At 45.9% G+C, this 17,312-nt stretch overlaps 1 protein-coding gene across 8 annotated transcripts in view; it reads left to right on the forward strand.

Moving 5' to 3' along the window:
- ARHGEF12 (Rho guanine nucleotide exchange factor 12) overlaps positions 1-17,312 on the forward strand; it is an 80,283-nt gene that overhangs the window by 20,075 nt on the left and 42,896 nt on the right. For all 8 annotated transcript variants that reach the window (XM_056509541.1, XM_056509535.1, XM_056509536.1 and 5 more), the window contains exons 2-4: positions 15,008-15,031; positions 15,692-15,780; positions 17,091-17,147. Coding sequence is in view for 7 of the 8 variants with exons in the window: in XM_056509535.1 (XP_056365510.1) it covers positions 15,008-15,031; positions 15,692-15,780; positions 17,091-17,147 (170 nt within the window). In the remaining variant the exon portion in view is untranslated. The remainder of the gene's footprint in view (positions 1-15,007; positions 15,032-15,691; positions 15,781-17,090; positions 17,148-17,312) is intronic.

Below are 17,312 nucleotides of genomic sequence, written 5' to 3' on the forward strand. Positions count from 1 at the left end.
TTGCTGCAGTTGTGGCTTGGAAATGATGTTTGGTACCAGCATCCCTAAAAAATTTGGTCATGAGAACTGAGGAAATGCAAAAAGAAATTAACTCTTATTAATATATTAAAGTGCTTTGCTGCAGTTTCATTTTTTTAATAGGGAAAGGGGGGAGAAAAAAAAAAAAAAACAGGCAGAATTTAATGAGGAGTAGAATCAAATCCCTAAAAATGAGTTTGGTGGAGTTCTCTGGTGTTTATGGCAAGGACTAAAATAGAGATGTTGCTTTTTGCCTGCTCTGCCTGGTGTAAATGCAGAGCTGGAGCCCTGGGAAGATTTACATTAATCAAACACAAACAGACAGTGTAGCGTGAAGAAATTTCTATCCTGCCAGCACTGCTCCCAAACTTCATTAGCTTATTGGGGCAGAAAAAGAAAACACTTCACCCTGCAGTCCTTCCCTGGGGCTGCACCACTTGGGGAAGCTCAAAAACCTCTGAGCCCCCTGCTCTGAGTTTTCCCTGTGCATGGCAGGGATGGGCAGAGCTTATTCCTTATTCCCCACTCCTGAAACCATCCAGCTTGGCTTTTCCTGCATGTTTTGGTTTTTTGTGTTCTCCTCCATGTTTTGGTTTTTGTGTTTTCCTGCATGTTTTTTTTGTGTTCTCCTCCATGTTTTGGTTTTTGTGTTTTTCTATATGTTTTGGTTTTTTTTGTGTTTTCCTGCATGTTTTGGTTTTTTGTGTTTCCTGAATGTTTTTGTGTTTTCCTGCATTTTCTGGTTTTTTGTATTTTCCTGCATGTTTTGGTTTTTTTGTGTTTTCCTCCATGTTTTGGTTTTTTTTTGTGTTTTCCTGCTTGTTTTGGGTTTTTCTGTGTTTTCCTGCTGCTTTTCCAGGTGCCACACATTGCAGAAAGCTCAAACGTGACCCCTGGCAAAGGCTGGGAGTGGATTGAAGAAAAAAAAAAAAAAAATCTCAGTGCCCTCTGCCAAGCCTTTGTTCCTGTGCCTCGTGATGCAGCTCCTGTTGGGATTTTGTGGCAGGAATGCACACAAATCTATATTTTTCTATATGTGCAAGCATATAGATGCACACAGAACAAACACATCCATATAAATATAGATGCACATACAGAACAAACACATCCATCCACTACATATACATAAATATATTTATATATATATATATATTTCAGCTGGAAATGCTGGATTTTAAGATCCCAGCTCTCTCTCTCCTCTTCCCTGGTGCTGTGGATGCTGTCCCTGTGCCCATGAGCAGCCCTGGCTGGTGCTGCCTGGGAGGAGGTGGGAGAGAAGAGGTGGAGTTTCCTCCTTGCCATGAGTGGTCAGTGAGCAATCAGGCAGATTCCTCCCAAGGATACCCGAGGAGAAGCCTGGAAACCCCGGGAAGCTTCCCAAGAGTCTCAGGCTCCTCGGGGAGGATTTGGGATCACAGCACTCCCCCTGGCAATGGGATTTTGGGATGGCCCTGCTCAGCTGACTCTGGCATGTAGAACAGGTAATCCAGAGCCTTTGTTCCTATTCCTGAGCCAGGAATACCTTCCCTGGATGCAGAGCACAGAGAAAGGATTTTCTCCTTTAATATCTACTGGAAAAAAGGGTGGGAGGGAAGGTTTGTCTTCTTTTTTTATTTTTTCCTTTCCTCTTTTAATAACTGCTGTATGAACCTGAGTTACTCCTTTGTATTTTTGCTGTGAAAATGGCCAGTTTGATATGTTTGCTGTGAAAATCTGTGTCTTGTCTGAGCTCAAGAACAAAGGTTTTGACAGCCTGGAAAGATGCTTTAGATGTAGGTGCTGGCAGCATTCCCTTCTCTCCATAATTCCATAATTCCATACAAGACCCTCCTCACCAGCCACAGGGAATGGGATTTTTGATAAGCTGATATTTTATGCATGTTGATGTTAAATTAGCTGTTGGTGCTTAAGCAACCATCTCTGAATGTTTTTGGGTGGGGTTTGTTTTTCTGAATGCATTTTTCACTGGTTGATTTGTTGGTTTTTTTTTGTTATTTTATTTTATTGTAAAGTGTTCTAAAATTTAAACAAATTGTATCTGTCACAGTGGTGGTGTGGACAGATTTGAGGCAGTGTTGATACAGTGACAGCCATGAGCACTGAGGGAAAATGCAGTGTTTTGTACTCATATTTGAGGCTGTGATGTAGAGAGGCTGTGAGATGCTGGGGGGATTTGTTGTTTTTTTAAATATAAATGTAAATACAGCCAGTGAGGGCTGGCAGTTCTCATCATCCTGCCTGAGGAGGGGGAGGCACCCAGAGCTGAAGGTGTCACTGCACCCAGGGGGAAGCAGCTCCAATCTGGCATTGCTGTTTCTGCTGCCTTGGCTATTTCCACTCCCCTTCCACATATCTTGGGGAATTTGCTGCAGTCACTTTTTAGCAGCTGGGAGCTTTCCTGAGTAAACATTTGTTTGGGGTTTTTTTTTCCCCTTTTGCTTGTATTTTTATTTATTTTATGAGACCCAAGAGGCAAATACTAATACAAACACATCCAGAGGCTTATTAATAGCTCTGGGTTTGACTCCCAGGCTGTTCTCAGGATCTTGAGCCATTTTACAAAGAGCTTCACTCCTGGATTTTTATCTTCCATTTTACAGTTGAAGAAACAGGGCTTGATGTTGCTGAGAAATCCTGATCCTGTTGTGCTCCAGTCCTTCCCAGTCAGTTTTTCTGGATTTATGCTGCAGTTGAGATGGAGGGGAGATGGAATGGGAAGGAGCAGAGCATGCCACAAATGCCTGTGTACATTTTTTCCCTCCTCATGCAATGTGTGCTATGTGCATCTTTTCTCTTGTGTTTTATGGGCCAGAGCAGCATTTCAGGGGAGAAATAATTGGTTTGCAGATCCCAGAAGCCTCTTATTTTTTCTTAGGCCATTTAAACAACTGAGATACCTTCAACTCCAGTATACAGCACTGCTAATCTCTTTATAGCTCAGCTGACATCACATTTTCTTTTTTTGGAGAACTGCAATGTATGGTGGAGAAACTTTCCATGGAAGCTTCTAAAATCTGAGTGAATGCTGGGACAGAAACCCTGCTGGGAGGTGTGGAAGCCAGCAAGGTGAAATGCTCATTTAGTTGCATACTTGGAATTTAGGCTCAAATAGTTTGGTTGCCCTTGGTGTTTGTATCTACAGGAGTAGGACTTGAAGGGCTAAGAGCTAAAAATACACTGTACAGGTTAAGCAACACTGTGGTAATGATTTCTTGATTCTCTCCGTGCTGCAGCTTTCCTTTGTAAAATTGTGGATCCAATTTTTCCCTTGGTGTAAATTAAGCCACTGGGAGCACTTTGCCTTTGGGTGGTTTTAGACACATTAACTGTAAATTAGTTTATGGCAGCTGGGAAATATTTAGAAGCTCTGCAGAGGTCAGAGGGGTGGATGCTGTCTGCACATCCCATGCAGAATGGGTGTAATTTGGCCAAAGGTTCATCACTGAGTGGGGAAAGGGAAGGCAGGGCTGGAAATGCTTTTGGGTTGAGTGTCTGCTTAGCTTTGAACTCACAAACTGAGTTCTGATGAGCAGGCAGGTCTTGGCTTACATTTCCAGAGCAGTAAACCCATGTGAACCTTTCAAACGACCTAGGGAGCTGCAGGGAAATGGAAATGAAGGCAAGGTGCCTGCTGACCTCGTTTGTCACAGGAGTAACTTAATGAAACTTTCGGGTTGTGCAGCAGGTCAGACAAACTGATAATGCCCCTGGGATGGGAAAAGCCATGGGGAAGGTGCTGCTGGGCCCTTGTGCTGCTGCTGATGTTGTCAGGGGAAATCACAGAATCCCAGGGTGGCTTGGGCTGGAAGGGACCTTAAAGATCATCCAGTCCCGTGGCAGGGACACCTTCCACTGTCCCAGGGTGCTCCAGCCTGGCCTTGGACACTTGCAGGGACCCAGGGCAGCCACAGCTTCTCTGGGCACCCTTTTGTCCACCCTCCCAATTCCTTCCTAATATCCAACCTACACCTGCTGCTTTGAAGCCATCCCCCTTGCCCTTGTACAAAGTCTCTCTCCATTTTCCTGCAGCTCCTTCAGCTCCTGGAAGGCCACAGTGAGGTCACCCCAAAGCCTTTTCTTCTCCAGGCTGAACAATCCCAATTCTCTTTCCTCTGCTCACCTTGGAGGCCAGAGATCCATCAAGCCAGGCCAAGCTGATAACACTGAGGAGCACAACAACAGCTCAGCCCTGTCAGTTCTTTAAAACATCCTTTGAAAGACACCTGGGAGAAACAATAAATGTCTTATTGCAGGTTCTTTAGTACACTCTCAGTGGTTCCTGGCCATGGAGGTGTGGTGTTCCTGTGCCAGGCAACTGCACTCACTCCCCAGAAATGTGAACTCTGGGCCAAATACTGCTCTGTGCCTCTGAACCTTGTACATATATTTGCAAAACTTAAAGCAGCCTAATTGGAGGCAGCATTACACTATTTTGAAAGCTACATTTCCAGTTGTATTACATGTGCTGTGTGTTAGGCTTGGGTTTTTTTTCTTTTCTTTTCTTTTTTTTTTTTCTCTCCTCCGTTTCTAATTGCTGTCTTTTGCTGTTTTTAAGGACTGTTTCCACACCAGGCTCATTGCTGGTTCATAACAACCACAAGCTGGGTATGGCATTAATAAGGAACTAGGCTTGGTGCCTAATGAAATGCAAAAAGTGCTCCCCATGCTGGGGCAGCACAAGTGATCCCAGCCTGGGTGTGTGTTTGTGTCAGGTGAAAGCAAATCCCATGGCACTACACAGCTTTGGGTCTCTGCTCTGCTTAGGAAAATAAAATTGTCTTTCCCTTTGATTTTTTGGGGCAGTTCACTGGGAAGCTGCTGCAGACTGTGGAGGAGGAGTGATGCTGCTGCCAGCTCTGCATTGCAATTATTGGCAAGCAAAGCAAACATTTCATTTCCCTGTAATTAGCTGCAGTTTAGGGAGGGCAGGTTAATTTGGACTCCACGCCCTGTCTGCACAAGAAATCCCAATGCTTGATTTGATTCTTTCAGGCTGTGGGCAAAGGGGTTGAAAAGGATTTTTCAGAAGTGAAAGCTGGAGGAGTGAATCATAACAAATGTCTTCTACCCCTCTTCTTTCCCTTCTTCCAAATAGCAAAAGCTCAGGATGCAAAGATGATGTGAAAATCTGGAGAAAATTGGAGATTTTGGGGCTCTTCTAGTATGGCCCTACCACATATTTCAGCTTTTTCTTGCTTCAGGGAAGCTTGAGCTCTCTAGGCCTGGGAATATTTGTCTATGGCCTACTTCAAAATAAATAAATGAGTGAGAAAACTGGGTCATAACTTCTGAAATCACAAGCTTGACCTTTCTCCTGTACCTGGTCACTTATGTTAAATGGGTCATGCAGTAAAAGCTTGGAAAGGAGCAAATCCTCAATTTTCTTTTCTGCCATGCACTCGTTTTGTGTGAATTTTGTGATAACATTTTCTGGAAGTCTTTATAGAGAAAAACCAGTTGGTTTCTTTCAGCATTTCTGTTTAATTTTTTTCCATTTCCAAGCTGTCAATGTTGGGTTTTTTTTGTCTTTCCCAGAGGTGGAAACTGAGAGATTCAGTAATTTGTAACCAGTCACGTTGGGAAACCAGTAGGAAATCGCCTGGGATTTGGCAACCTCTGCTCCCCACCAATTTCTGAGCGGGTTTTGTGCTTGCTCTGAGCCACATTCAGTGGCCAAACCTTATCCCTATTACTCAAATCTTGCTTTTAGGCTGAATCTAAAGGCAGCATTAAGGAAACATGAACAACTTGGTTTATTTGTGTTGCCTGCAGTGCCCCCTCCCCAGTTTTATTTGTTTGGCTGCTTCCAGCCTGTTGTAGGGATATTAAACAATAAATGGCCTTGTGTGACAATTCCAGGGTGTGCAGGGGGAAAGTGCTGCTGCTCTGAGCCTTGGAAGTCAGTCAGGAGTAACTGGAAATGGAAATGTCTCTGTCCCCTCCCCTCTGGAGAGTTTTCTGCAAGGACTCAAAGTTCTTGCAGGGTCCTGGCCTGAGCAGCAGAGCAGCACAAAGGCCACATTGAGAATGGCTGCTGGGGAAGCCCTCCTTCCCTGCCTGCCCAGTAAATGCAGCTCTTTCTCCATGAAAAGCCCTGACATCAGCTCCTGGAAAAATCCAAGTGCTTGTGTCATGGAAAATAGCTGAGGCACTTGCTTGGGCTGGGGCTGAATGGCTGAGCTGTGGATGGAACTTCTCTGGAGATGCTTTTCTCCTTCCTTTTCCCAGTGTTGATGCTCTCAGAGGGAATGAAACCCTTCCCACATGGGGGTTTTCCAGGGAAGGACACTGAGGAAGGAGCTACAGCTGCTGTAGTAATCTCAGAGTAGCCTGCTTGTCATTTTTACAGGACATAGCATGATGGTGCATTCCTGTATCATCAGGAAATTCCATGTGTGGAGGCAAATCTCCAAATCCTTGCTGTTTGTTTTATGGAGGAGATTTACCTTTGCATTGCTTTTCTTTCAGCATTTTAAACTGGTTTCTTTTTCCTCTTTTCTTGCTCCCTTCTCTTCACCAATCCTCACCCAGAGCCAACCACAAGAATGAAAGCCAAATCTGTATACAGATATTTAATTTTTTGAAGCTCAAAGAGGAAGCATCCTGAGAAGGCAAGGCACCAGTGGAATTCTCTTTCCCTTGGAGTCCTGACCCTCCCCATCTCACAGATGGAACTTGCCAGCCTTCCAGACTTTGATTTTTATCAAATTCATCTTAACCCAGTTGAAGTCTTTTGCTCAGCACATTGGTTGCCATGGCACCAGCCCCTTGCATTGATCCATCTCCTGATCCATCAGGAAATGTGCTGATGGGCTCTGTTGGCTACTCTGCATTTTCTCTGCTAAAAGGAAAATTGAATGGTGTATTCTGGTTATGGGCAGAGACATTAGTGGCCTGAAAAATGATAGAATATTGAGTGGGAGGCACTTGCTGATGCTTTATTAAAGCAAAGGCAGCACTGAGGGGTGTTCAGGGGGGTTTGACACACGAGGTGTTTGCTCTGTGGGCTCTCCTGCCACTTCCCAAAATTTTCCTTTTCTGAAGGAAAATTTCTTTCTCCTGCCCATGGAGCTGTGAGCAGTGCAGGGTTAATAATGCCAGGGAGGATTCCTCAGTGAGTCACTGTGTCAGCTGTGCTGCTGCCTGGACTCCCACAAAAATAACAGAGCTCCCAGTGCCTGCCTCCCTGCAGTCCCTAAAATCCATGAAATCCATCCCTGGGCTCTGACAGCTCCAGGAGCCCTCCCACTGGATCCCTGTTTCCTGCTCTGTGTGTCCAGTGCCATCAGTATTCAGTGGGTTTTGTTGTTATTTGTTTGTTTGTTTTAATTTGGGGAAAACCCTCCTGCTGCCTCTTTGCAATCCCTAAAATCAATCTCTGGGCTCTGACATCTCCCAGGAATCTTCCCCATTTGGATCCCTGTTTCCCTGCTCTGTGTGTCCAATCTGCTGCCATCTTTTTGCTTGTTTTTTTTTTTTTTTTTTTCTTTTTTTTTTGGGAGAAACCATCCCTGCTGCCTCCTTCCAATCCCTAAAATCCATCCTTAGGCTCTGACCCTCCCCATTTGGATCCCTGTTTCCCTGCTCCATGTGTCCAATTTGTTACCATCAGTATGCAATGTGTTTTGTTGTTTTGTTTTTGGGTTTTGTTTTGTTGTTTTGTTTTTTTTTTTTTTTAATTTGGAGACAACCCTCCCTACTGCCTCCTTGCAATCCCTAAAATCCATCCCTAGGCTATGACAGCTCCCAGGATCCTCTCCATTTGGATCCCTGTTTCCTGCTCCATGTGTTCAATGTTGCCATCAGTATGCAATGGTTTTTTTTTGGGTTTTTTTTTTTTTTTTTTTTTTTGGTTTTTGGTTTTTTTTTTTTTTTTTTTGTTTTGTTTTGTTTTGTTTGTTTTTTTTCTAATTTGGAGATAACCCTCCTGCTGCCTCCTTGCAATCCCTAAAACCCATCCCTAGGCTGTGACCCTCCCCATTTGGATCCCTGTTCCCTGCTCCACGTGTCCAATCTGTTACCACCACTATGCAATGGGTTTGTTGTTTTTCTTTTTTTTTTTATTTAAGGAAAACCCTCGGTGGTTTCCTGAGCTTCTGTGCTTTGCTGAGTGGAAAGGATGAGCCAGCAGCAGGCTGCTCTTGCAGGGGTTGGTGCTGATGTGCAGTTATTGCTGTTTTTTCCTGCTTGCTGCATCCTTGTTTTCCCTGGATCAGTTGTCACCTGCTCAGCTCCTCTGCTCTCCCACTGCCCCTTTCCCTTCTCCTTGGGACACAGAACTGTTCCAGCTCCATGGAAAGGTGCTGTTGGTGCTTTCTGTGTCAGCACTCTGCCCTGAAACCTTTGTTGAAACAGATTCTCTTCCTTGTTTTTCTTTCATTCTGTCTCTTCCAAGATGAAAATCTGGGAGTTGTTTGCAGAAGAGCATTTATGTCAATGCTTCCTGTGCTTTCAGGGCACTTAAAACCTCCTAGATTTCAGCAGAAAATCATCATTTCTCTGAGTGCTGTCAGTGAGGTCCAGTCAGGGTGTTGAAAATGAAGTTTAATGGGTAATAAAGGAACAGTCCTGGAATTGTTCAGTGATTTTCTCCTGTCACCCAGGAACAGAGTTTTGTTTTTTCAGGATCTGTCTGGGGAGAGAACAATCTCACTCAGCATTCTCAAAATCTTGAACACCCATCCCTGGGAGTGCCCAAGGCCAGGCTGGATGGAAAGTGTCCCTGCCCATGGCAGGATGAGCTGGAATTCTGAGTGAGTTAAAATCACCTTTCACCAAAATCCATGGAGCTAAAGGCTTCTCATTGACTCCTGACTTGGTGGAAACCTCCTGAATTAGGATGAGATTTTAAAAAGCCAGAATTTGGGGTTTTTATTTGGATAACCTTGGGTTTTCCTCTTCTCCTTCTAAATGTGTCCAAAGGATGAATGATCAACCCTGGGCTGTTTCTCCTCCTGAATTTGGCATGATCAGTTGTGTTGGCTGCTTTTCTTTGAAATTTACAATTCATTCCGAGGGTTCTTCTGCAACAAGCAACATCTTATTTAAATGAAACTAATAAAGCACTGAAGCAGCTTCTATTGCAACTGTTCATCTCCTAATTAAAGATTAGTTCTGTCAAGCAAGCAGTTTTTGGCTGTTCTCTTCTGCACGGGTTTCACAACATTTCTTACTCATCTGGGCACAAGTTGGAGTAATTTCTCCTTGCAAACACACACAAGCTGCATTTCAGGCATGTGAGCAGTCCTGGAACTAAAGTTAGGCACATGAATAAATATTTCCAAGGTTGAGGCCCTTGTCTCAATCTAAATATTTTTCTCTTTGATCAGCTTTGGAGATAGGAGATACTCAAATTCTGGTAATATTTTAGTAGTGGAGAAAAAAAAAAAAAAAAAAAGAAAAACCTCAGCATGGTTATCTGTGCTATTTATGGTCAGCTATATTTTCAACCTCTTGGGCTAGAATGGAATGCTTTGTACTGCTGGGAGCTGGGAATCCTCCCTTGCTCTCATGTTTTTTGACACATTAAGTCTTCAAATTACCTTTTTCTGCTTGGCTTCAAGGTGGTTGTTAGGCACTGCTGGTGATATGTGTGAGCTAACCTGAAATACAATGTTTAATCCATGCTGCTACTACTTGGAGATGTATTTTTCCTCACTTAAATAGATTTTCCTAATGCAGCATGACTAAGAAGACACACTTTTAGTCACTTGATGCATTTAAATGACTCAAATTATTCGGACCCAGCATTTTAAAAACAAAATCTGACTTGGCTTTTAATTGGTGCTGGTATTTGGGAGAGTGGAACAACTCGTTTGAAAATGTGCTGATGTTCATCAGTTATCAGACAAAATGTCTACAGGGGTTTTATCATGGAGCCTAAACTTGCCAGCTCCATTTGGAATTGAGGCTCCAGCTGTTCACCACACCCTCCTTGCTGCTGTTTACAGTAGGAGGTGAAATAAATTTTAATTTGAATTATGTTTGCTGGGTGCTGTAACACAGCAAGGGGATTTTCAGGGCTGCTTTCAGATTTAATATTATTTCCAATATTAATGTTATTTTCAGTTGAAGCACAGATAAACTCATGGGAGCTCCTCTGTGGTCTTTGATTGGATTTTATCAGTTTTTGCTCTGCTGCCTGCTGTAGTGTTTGAAATGAGGAATGGCTTCCAGGTGGTATTGAGGCAGGGAAATGGGAAAAGGGAAAAGGGAGGAACGTGGTACTGAATGCTCCCAGCAAGGATCAGTGTGTAACCTCAGCTCAGCCGACTGCCACCTGAAATTTCTGTGATTTCATAACTCAGTGCCCAGGAATGATTTCAGATCCAGGAGGAGATTCCCCAGGAATGATTTCATATCCAGAAGGAGAGTTTTTTGGGGGGCTGGAGAGCTTCACCTTCAGCCTGGCTGGACAAAGCCCATCTCTTTCCAACTCTGTTGATTTTAGGGAATACTTGTGAGGCAAAGGAAGGGCAGGAGAGGGTGTGGAGTGGTGGTTGTGCAGAACCCAGAGACTTTGCTGGGATCATCTGCTGCTTCCATCCCTACTCCCACCCCATCCCTGCTCCAAACCCATCCCTGCTCCAAACCCATCCCTGCTCCCATCCCTGCTCCCCAACCCATCCCTGCTCGACAACCATCCCTGCTCCCCAAACCCATCCCTGCTCCCCAAACCCATCCCTGCTCCCAACCCATCCCTGCTCCCCAAACCCATCCCTGCTCCCCAAACCCATCCCTGCTCCCCAAACCCATCCCTGCTCCAAACCCATCCCTGCTCCCCAAACCCATCCCTGCTCCCCAAACCCATCCCTGCTCCAAACCCATCCCTGCTCCAAACCCATCCCTGCTCCCCAAACCCATCCCTGCTCCCCAAACCCATCCCTGCTCCCAACCCATCCCTGCTCCCCAAACCCATCCCTGCTCCCCAAACCCATCCCTGCTCCCCAAACCCATCCCTGCTCCAAACCCATCCCTGCTCCCCAAACCCATCCCTGCCTCCATCCCTGCTCCAAACCCATCCCTGCTCCCCCAACCCATCCCTGCTCCCCCAACCCATCCCTGCTCCCCAAACCCATCCCTGCTCCCCAAACCCATCCCTGCTCCAAACCCATCCCTGCTCCCAACCCATCCCTGCTCCCCAAACCCATCCCTGCTCCCAACCCATCCCTGCTCCCAACCCATCCCTGCTCCCCAAACCCATCCCTGCTCCCCAAACCCATCCCTGCTCCCAAACCCATCCCTGCCTCCATCCCTGCTCCAAACCCATCCCTGCTCCCCAAACCCATCCCTGCTCCAAACCCATCCCTGCTCCCAACCCATCCCTGCTCCCAACCCATCCCTGCTCCCCAAACCCATCCCTGCTCCCCAAACCCATCCCTGCTCCCCAAACCCATCCCTGCTCCCCAAACCCATCCCTGCTCCAAACCCATCCCTGCTCCCCAAACCCATCCCTGCTCCCCAAACCCATCCCTGCTCCCCAAACCCATCCCTGCTCCAAACCCATCCCTGCTCCCCAAACCCATCCCTGCTCCCAACCCATCCCTGCTCCCCAAACCCATCCCTGCTCCCCAAACCCATCCCTGCTCCCAACCCATCCCTGCTCCAAACCCATCCCTGCTCCAAACCCATCCCTGCTCCCCAAACCCATCCCTGCTCCCCAAACCCATCCCTGCTCCAAACCCATCCCTGCTCCCCAAACCCATCTCTGCTCCCAACCCATCCCTGCTCCAAACCCATCCCTGCTCCAAACCCATCCCTGCTCCAAACCCATCCCTGCTCCAAACCCATCCCTGCTCCAAACCCATCCCTGCTCCCCAAACCCATCCCTGCTCCCCAAACCCATCCCTGCTCCCCAAACCCATCCCTGCTCCCCAAACCCATCCCTGCTCCCCAAACCCATCCCTGCTCCCAACCCATCCCTGCTCCCAACCCATCCCTGCTCCCCAACTCATCCCTGCTCCAAACCCATCCCTGCTCCCAACCCATCCCTGCCTCCATCCCTGCTCCCCAAACCCATCCCTGCTCCCCAAACCCATCCCTGCCTCCATCCCTGCTCCCCAAACCCATCCCTGCTCCCCAAACCCATCCCTGCCTCCATCCCTGCTCCCCAAACCCATCCCTGCTCCCCAAACCCATCCCTGCCTCCATCCCTGCTCCCCAAACCCATCCCTGCTCCCCAAACCCATCCCTGCTCCCATCCCTGCTCCCCAAACCCATCCCTGCTCCCCAAACCCATCCCTGCTCCCCAAACCCATCCCTGCTCCCCAAACCCATCCCTGCTCCCAACCCATCCCTGCTCCCCAAACCCATCCCTGCTCCAAACCCATCCCTGCCTCCATCCCTGCTCCAAACCCATCCCTGCTCCCCAAACCCATCCCTGCTCCAAACCCATCCCTGCTCCCAACCCATCCCTGCTCCCCAAACCCATCCCTGCTCCCCAAACCCATCCCTGCTCCAAACCCATCCCTGCTCCCAACCCATCCCTGCTCCCCAAACCCATCCCTGCCTCCATCCCTGCTCCCCAAACCCATCCCTGCTCCCCAAACCCATCCCTGCCTCCATCCCTGCTCCAAACCCATCCCTGCTCCCCAAACCCATCCCTGCTGCCCTTCCCATCCCTGCTCCCCAAACCCATCCCTGCTCCCCAAACCCATCCCTGCTCCCAACCCATCCCTGCTCCCCAAACCCATCCCTGCTCCAAACCCATCCCTGCTCCAAACCCATCCCTGCTCCCCAAACCCATCCCTGCTCCCCACCCATCCCTGCTCCCCAAACCCATCCCTGCTCCCCAAACCCATCCCTGCTCCCCAAACCCATCCCTGCTCCCAACCCATCCCTGCTCTCTTCCCTGCTTCCCAACCCATCCCAGGGAGGATGATTCTCCAGAGGCAGCTGGATCCTGACCCCTTGTACCATCCAGCTGTGAGCACAGCTGGAACAGGGGATTTTGGCTCCCACCCCACAGGAATTTTGTATTCACTGGTAACGTCAAAGCACAAAAAAAAAAAAAAAATCCCAGTGTTTTCAGCTTTATTTACAAAAACTAAAGTTCCTTCCTAAAGAATTAATCACCAGCCTAGGTATAATAAGCAGAAAGGTTGTACACAACTTCTGGACTTGGAAAATAGGACATTTGTGTTTCACAGATAATAAAGAGCTCAGAACTCAAAAACGAACTCACTGAGTGTTTTCTACAAACTCTGCCTGTTGCTGCAGGAGCAGAGCTGCAGTTCTGGTGCTGATAAGAACCTCTGTAGGATAAAGTTTGTCACTAAAATGCTTCATGAAAATACTTCCCAGTGGTGTTAGGGTTTTTTATGCAGCTCAAAAGTTCAAATGCATCAGATAAAAAAATGGGGGTGAAATTCATCCTCAGCATCATTTCCTGCCTTTCCCTGGATTCTTTTTTTTTTTTTCTTCTTTTCTGCTTTTCAGTGAAACACTTGATTGCTGCATCTGTTGGCTGCTCAGGGTTCAGGCAGGGTTAGGTTGGCCTGAGATGACTTTTGTTTTCCTTTTGCTTGCCTTTGGGGTTCAAGCTGTCTTGCCCCTCCTTCACTGAAATCTGTAATTGGGAGGATGGGATGCTGAAGAGATGCAGGTAGAGCAGAACGAGGAGAGGATGTTTCTTATTTGAATCAGAGTGGATTTCACAGATTTTTAATATAGAACAGAGCTTTTGGGGGCAGGAGGAAGGAGGACTGCCACCTCTTACCTTCAGTTAATTAACTTTTTGCTGTTCATGCACTCACAAACCCTGTCTACTCCCTTAATTTGGAAGCTGCTGTTAAATTGAGTGGTGTTATCTGAAAGATGGCAAGTGTCTTGCTGTGGATAATTATTTTCAGGAGCAAGCAGACAACATTTTAATTTCCCTTGCCTAGTGTGTCATCATTTGCTGCTTGTGGAGCTCCATATTAGTGCATGTTTGCACAGGGGCTGGCATGTGGGAGCTGGCCAGTGTTGGGTGTTTCCCCTCTCCAGGCTGCCTGTGTGCTGCCCCTTCTGGTTTGCAGGTGGTGGGGAGGGAGTCCTGGAGCTTCAGGGTTCAGTTAGGGAGGAAAGGAGGATTTAGGGCAGCTCTGGTTAGAATGGTTTGGAGAACTCTGGGAGAAGGGTTTGGCTCTGTGTGCTCAGCCCAGGGTCACAGAAATGTCACATCCATGGGGACTGCAGAGCTCCTGGGCAGAGTCCAGCAGAAATTCCTGCTGCTGCTCCTGCTCATCCTTTCTGTCATTTGGGAGGAGATTCCAAACCTCCTTCCACCTGAGCCTGACTTTGGAGCTGCTCTTTGTTGTCCTTTTCTAATCCTGACCTGGGGTCTGTTAATTAATGTGTTTAAACTAAAAACATAAAAAATAAATGGTCATTTATTACCCTGTTCAATTCGAATTGTGCAGGCTTGAATTTCTTCCCTCTGATCCCTCAACCCAGCACTTCTTGAAAAATGTATATATATATATATATATATAGGGAGAATTGTCAGCTATAAACCATCAGTAGAGTTTTCATTTAGAACAAAAAGTGATTTAAGTTACCTGTTCTTGCCCTACACAGCTCTAAATGTCAAGGATCTAAAACAGAAATGGAGTAGGAATGAGCTGAACAAGTGTGAGAAGGAAATAATTGTGTTTTATCAGAGTGGAAATTTTGGTGCCACCTTGTTCTGTCAGGAATTCAAGGAGAAAAAATCCTGGATTTATAAATATTGTGTTTCCCTCAGTTAAAAATACAAATATACTTTTTTTTCTCCCTTCAATTTTGGATTTGTTGCTTTTGTTACCTGTATGTATAACCCTACTTTGAATAGGTAATTTAATTTCAACTTGTTGCACTTGTCTCAAAGATGGTAATGAAAATAGAAATTCTTCTTTCTGAGGGTACCAGAGAAATGTAAAATAACTTCTTGAATTTAAGCACTAATGTTGCTATCAAACCTAATATTGAAAAATAAAAGTTCATTAAACTTTTTTTTTTTCCTTTTCAGGTTTCCTCTCAAAAAACCTTCGAGGTGAGTTCCTGAAATTTGTTTTTTTTTTTTTAAATCTGTATTGTAAATTAAGCTGGAGCATTTTTGCAGGGGGAATGTTTTTAAAAGTTAAAAAAAACCAAAAAACAAGCAAACACAGAGTAGCCATTACAGATGTGAGGAAATCAATATCCAGATGGGGATAAGGTACCAAAAATAGATTTATTTGATGTCCTTGGCATGGGGTGACATGGCTGGGGGCTCATCTTACCTGAGATTTGAGATGGTCAGGGAACACTCTTGGTCCAGGTTCTTCCTTTCTGGGGATATTCTAAATCTTGAATTTTACCTGAGAAATTTAGAGTTTGCTGGGACACTTTAAGATTCCAGGAGGTTGGTTTTTTTTTTTCCCCCATTAAATTTATTTGGCTTTTAAGATAAAATATGAGCTTGATGCTGAGTGATAAAGAGAATGCACTTGCTGTTACCAATTCTGGAGGTTACCAAGCCTGTTCTGGAACCTTGGATCCACTCCCAGAGATTGCAGAGATCATTTTCCCCTCCGAATTCAGCCTGGGAATAAATTTTTAAAGCGAACTCGATGCCTGGGGTTGAATGTGAATTTCTGGTGAGCTGGGTGAGGTGTGTGTGAGCAGCTCCTCTGGGCTCTGGGCTGAGGTTTTGTGCTTTTCTGTGGCCCAGACATGGCAGCATTCTGAGCAGAGAGTCTCCAGCTGACAAGAAGCAGAAGGTTGAACGCTGCAGCAGCACCCACGACTTCGATCCCACAGGTAAAATCCTAAAATTCAAAAAAAACCACACTGGGAAGCAGCTAAAAATGATTTTAATGTCATTTTCAGGGCTGTGTTGTCCTGCAGTGTGGGCATTGAAATGAATTTTCATTTATTAGTGTATCAGTAAATAATTGTAACAGGAGGCAAAGGCTGTAATTAGCTTTGAGGAGTTCTTTAGTGAAATTTGAAATTGGAGATGTGCTGGGCTCAGCTGGGGGGTTTTAATTTTGGGGGGTTTGTTTTGTCCTTCAGTGGATTTTGATCCCTCTCTGCCACTTGCAAAGTGAATTTGTGGCTGATCTGAAGATAAACACCTCATTTTAAAGGGTTTGCCATCCTGCTTTTATTTAGCCTCTTTTATTTTAGTTAAATTAGGGGATTCTTGTTCTCTCTGAAACACTCACCCAGTGCCTGCTCATGAAATTGCTGCCAGGCCCTCCTGGCCCCATGCAAGGTGCATTTTTCCTGTCTGTGCATTCAGGATTTTCCCTGGGGCTTGGGGAGCACAGGGGAGGTGAAGGGAAGAGGGACACAACTTGTAAAAAGTGTTTTTTTTGTGATGTTTATAAATGGTTCCTGCCACTGGCTGCATCAGTCCTTCTATTCACAAAATAAATGAAAATGGGCTTTAAATGCCAGTAAGGGGAAAAAAAAACTGGTTTAGTGCTCATCTGCTTTTCCTTTGTTCTTTGGGATAGGTAATGTAAAATTATTTCAGGCTGGGGGAGATCTCAGGCTGTGAACTCATTTTGTAGAAGGAATTTAATTTCTCCAGAAACAAACTCCAGGAATCCTGTAATCTGAATTTGCAGCAAGTCACTCCAGTGTTGAGAGCTGTTCCCTGGCCCTGTGCTTGGATAGGGGAGCTCTGGCCTGCAGAAACCCTTTGCTTTTGAATTCAGGATGCTGAAGTGCTGTGCCTGTGCTGTTATTGAATTCAGGATGCTGAAATGCTGTGCCTGTGCTGTTATTGCCTCTGGGGAGGAACCAGAGTCTCTGTGCTTGGACTGGTTTTTGTCTGTAGTTGCTGCAGAGAGCTCCTTTGGGTGTGTGCTGGCTCCTGTGACAGATTCTGTGTGCTGTTACCTGTGTCTCCATGTATTATTCACCCCTTATTCCAAGTGCTCCACCTGTGTTTTGTTCACATCTTATTTATGTTTTGCACGATTTAACCCCATAAATCCAAGTCTGTGTTGTTGGTTTTTTTTTTTTTTCATGAGGTTTGTTTGTTTGTTTTTTTTTTTTTCCTCATGTTTGGTCTCCATATTTTCTATATCTCTCTCTCCTTTTCTCCTGCTCTCGTGCAGATAGCTCCTCCAAGAAGACAAAGTCTAGTTCTGAGGAGAGTAAATCCGAGACGTATGGTAAGCCAAAGCTGCAGCTCCCCCTGGGCAGCTCCTGCTTTTCCTGTCTGTGAATCCCAGGCTTCCCCTCCCTGATCTGCATGGTTGGCTCTGCAGCAGGGTCTGCCCTTCATCTGCTTCAGTTCTCAGCTTGCAGTGTGCTGGTGGCTGGGAGGAGCTCACAGT

Source organism: Oenanthe melanoleuca, chromosome 24, assembly GCF_029582105.1.
Source record: "Oenanthe melanoleuca isolate GR-GAL-2019-014 chromosome 24, OMel1.0, whole genome shotgun sequence".
NCBI lineage: Eukaryota > Metazoa > Chordata > Aves > Passeriformes > Muscicapidae > Oenanthe > Oenanthe melanoleuca.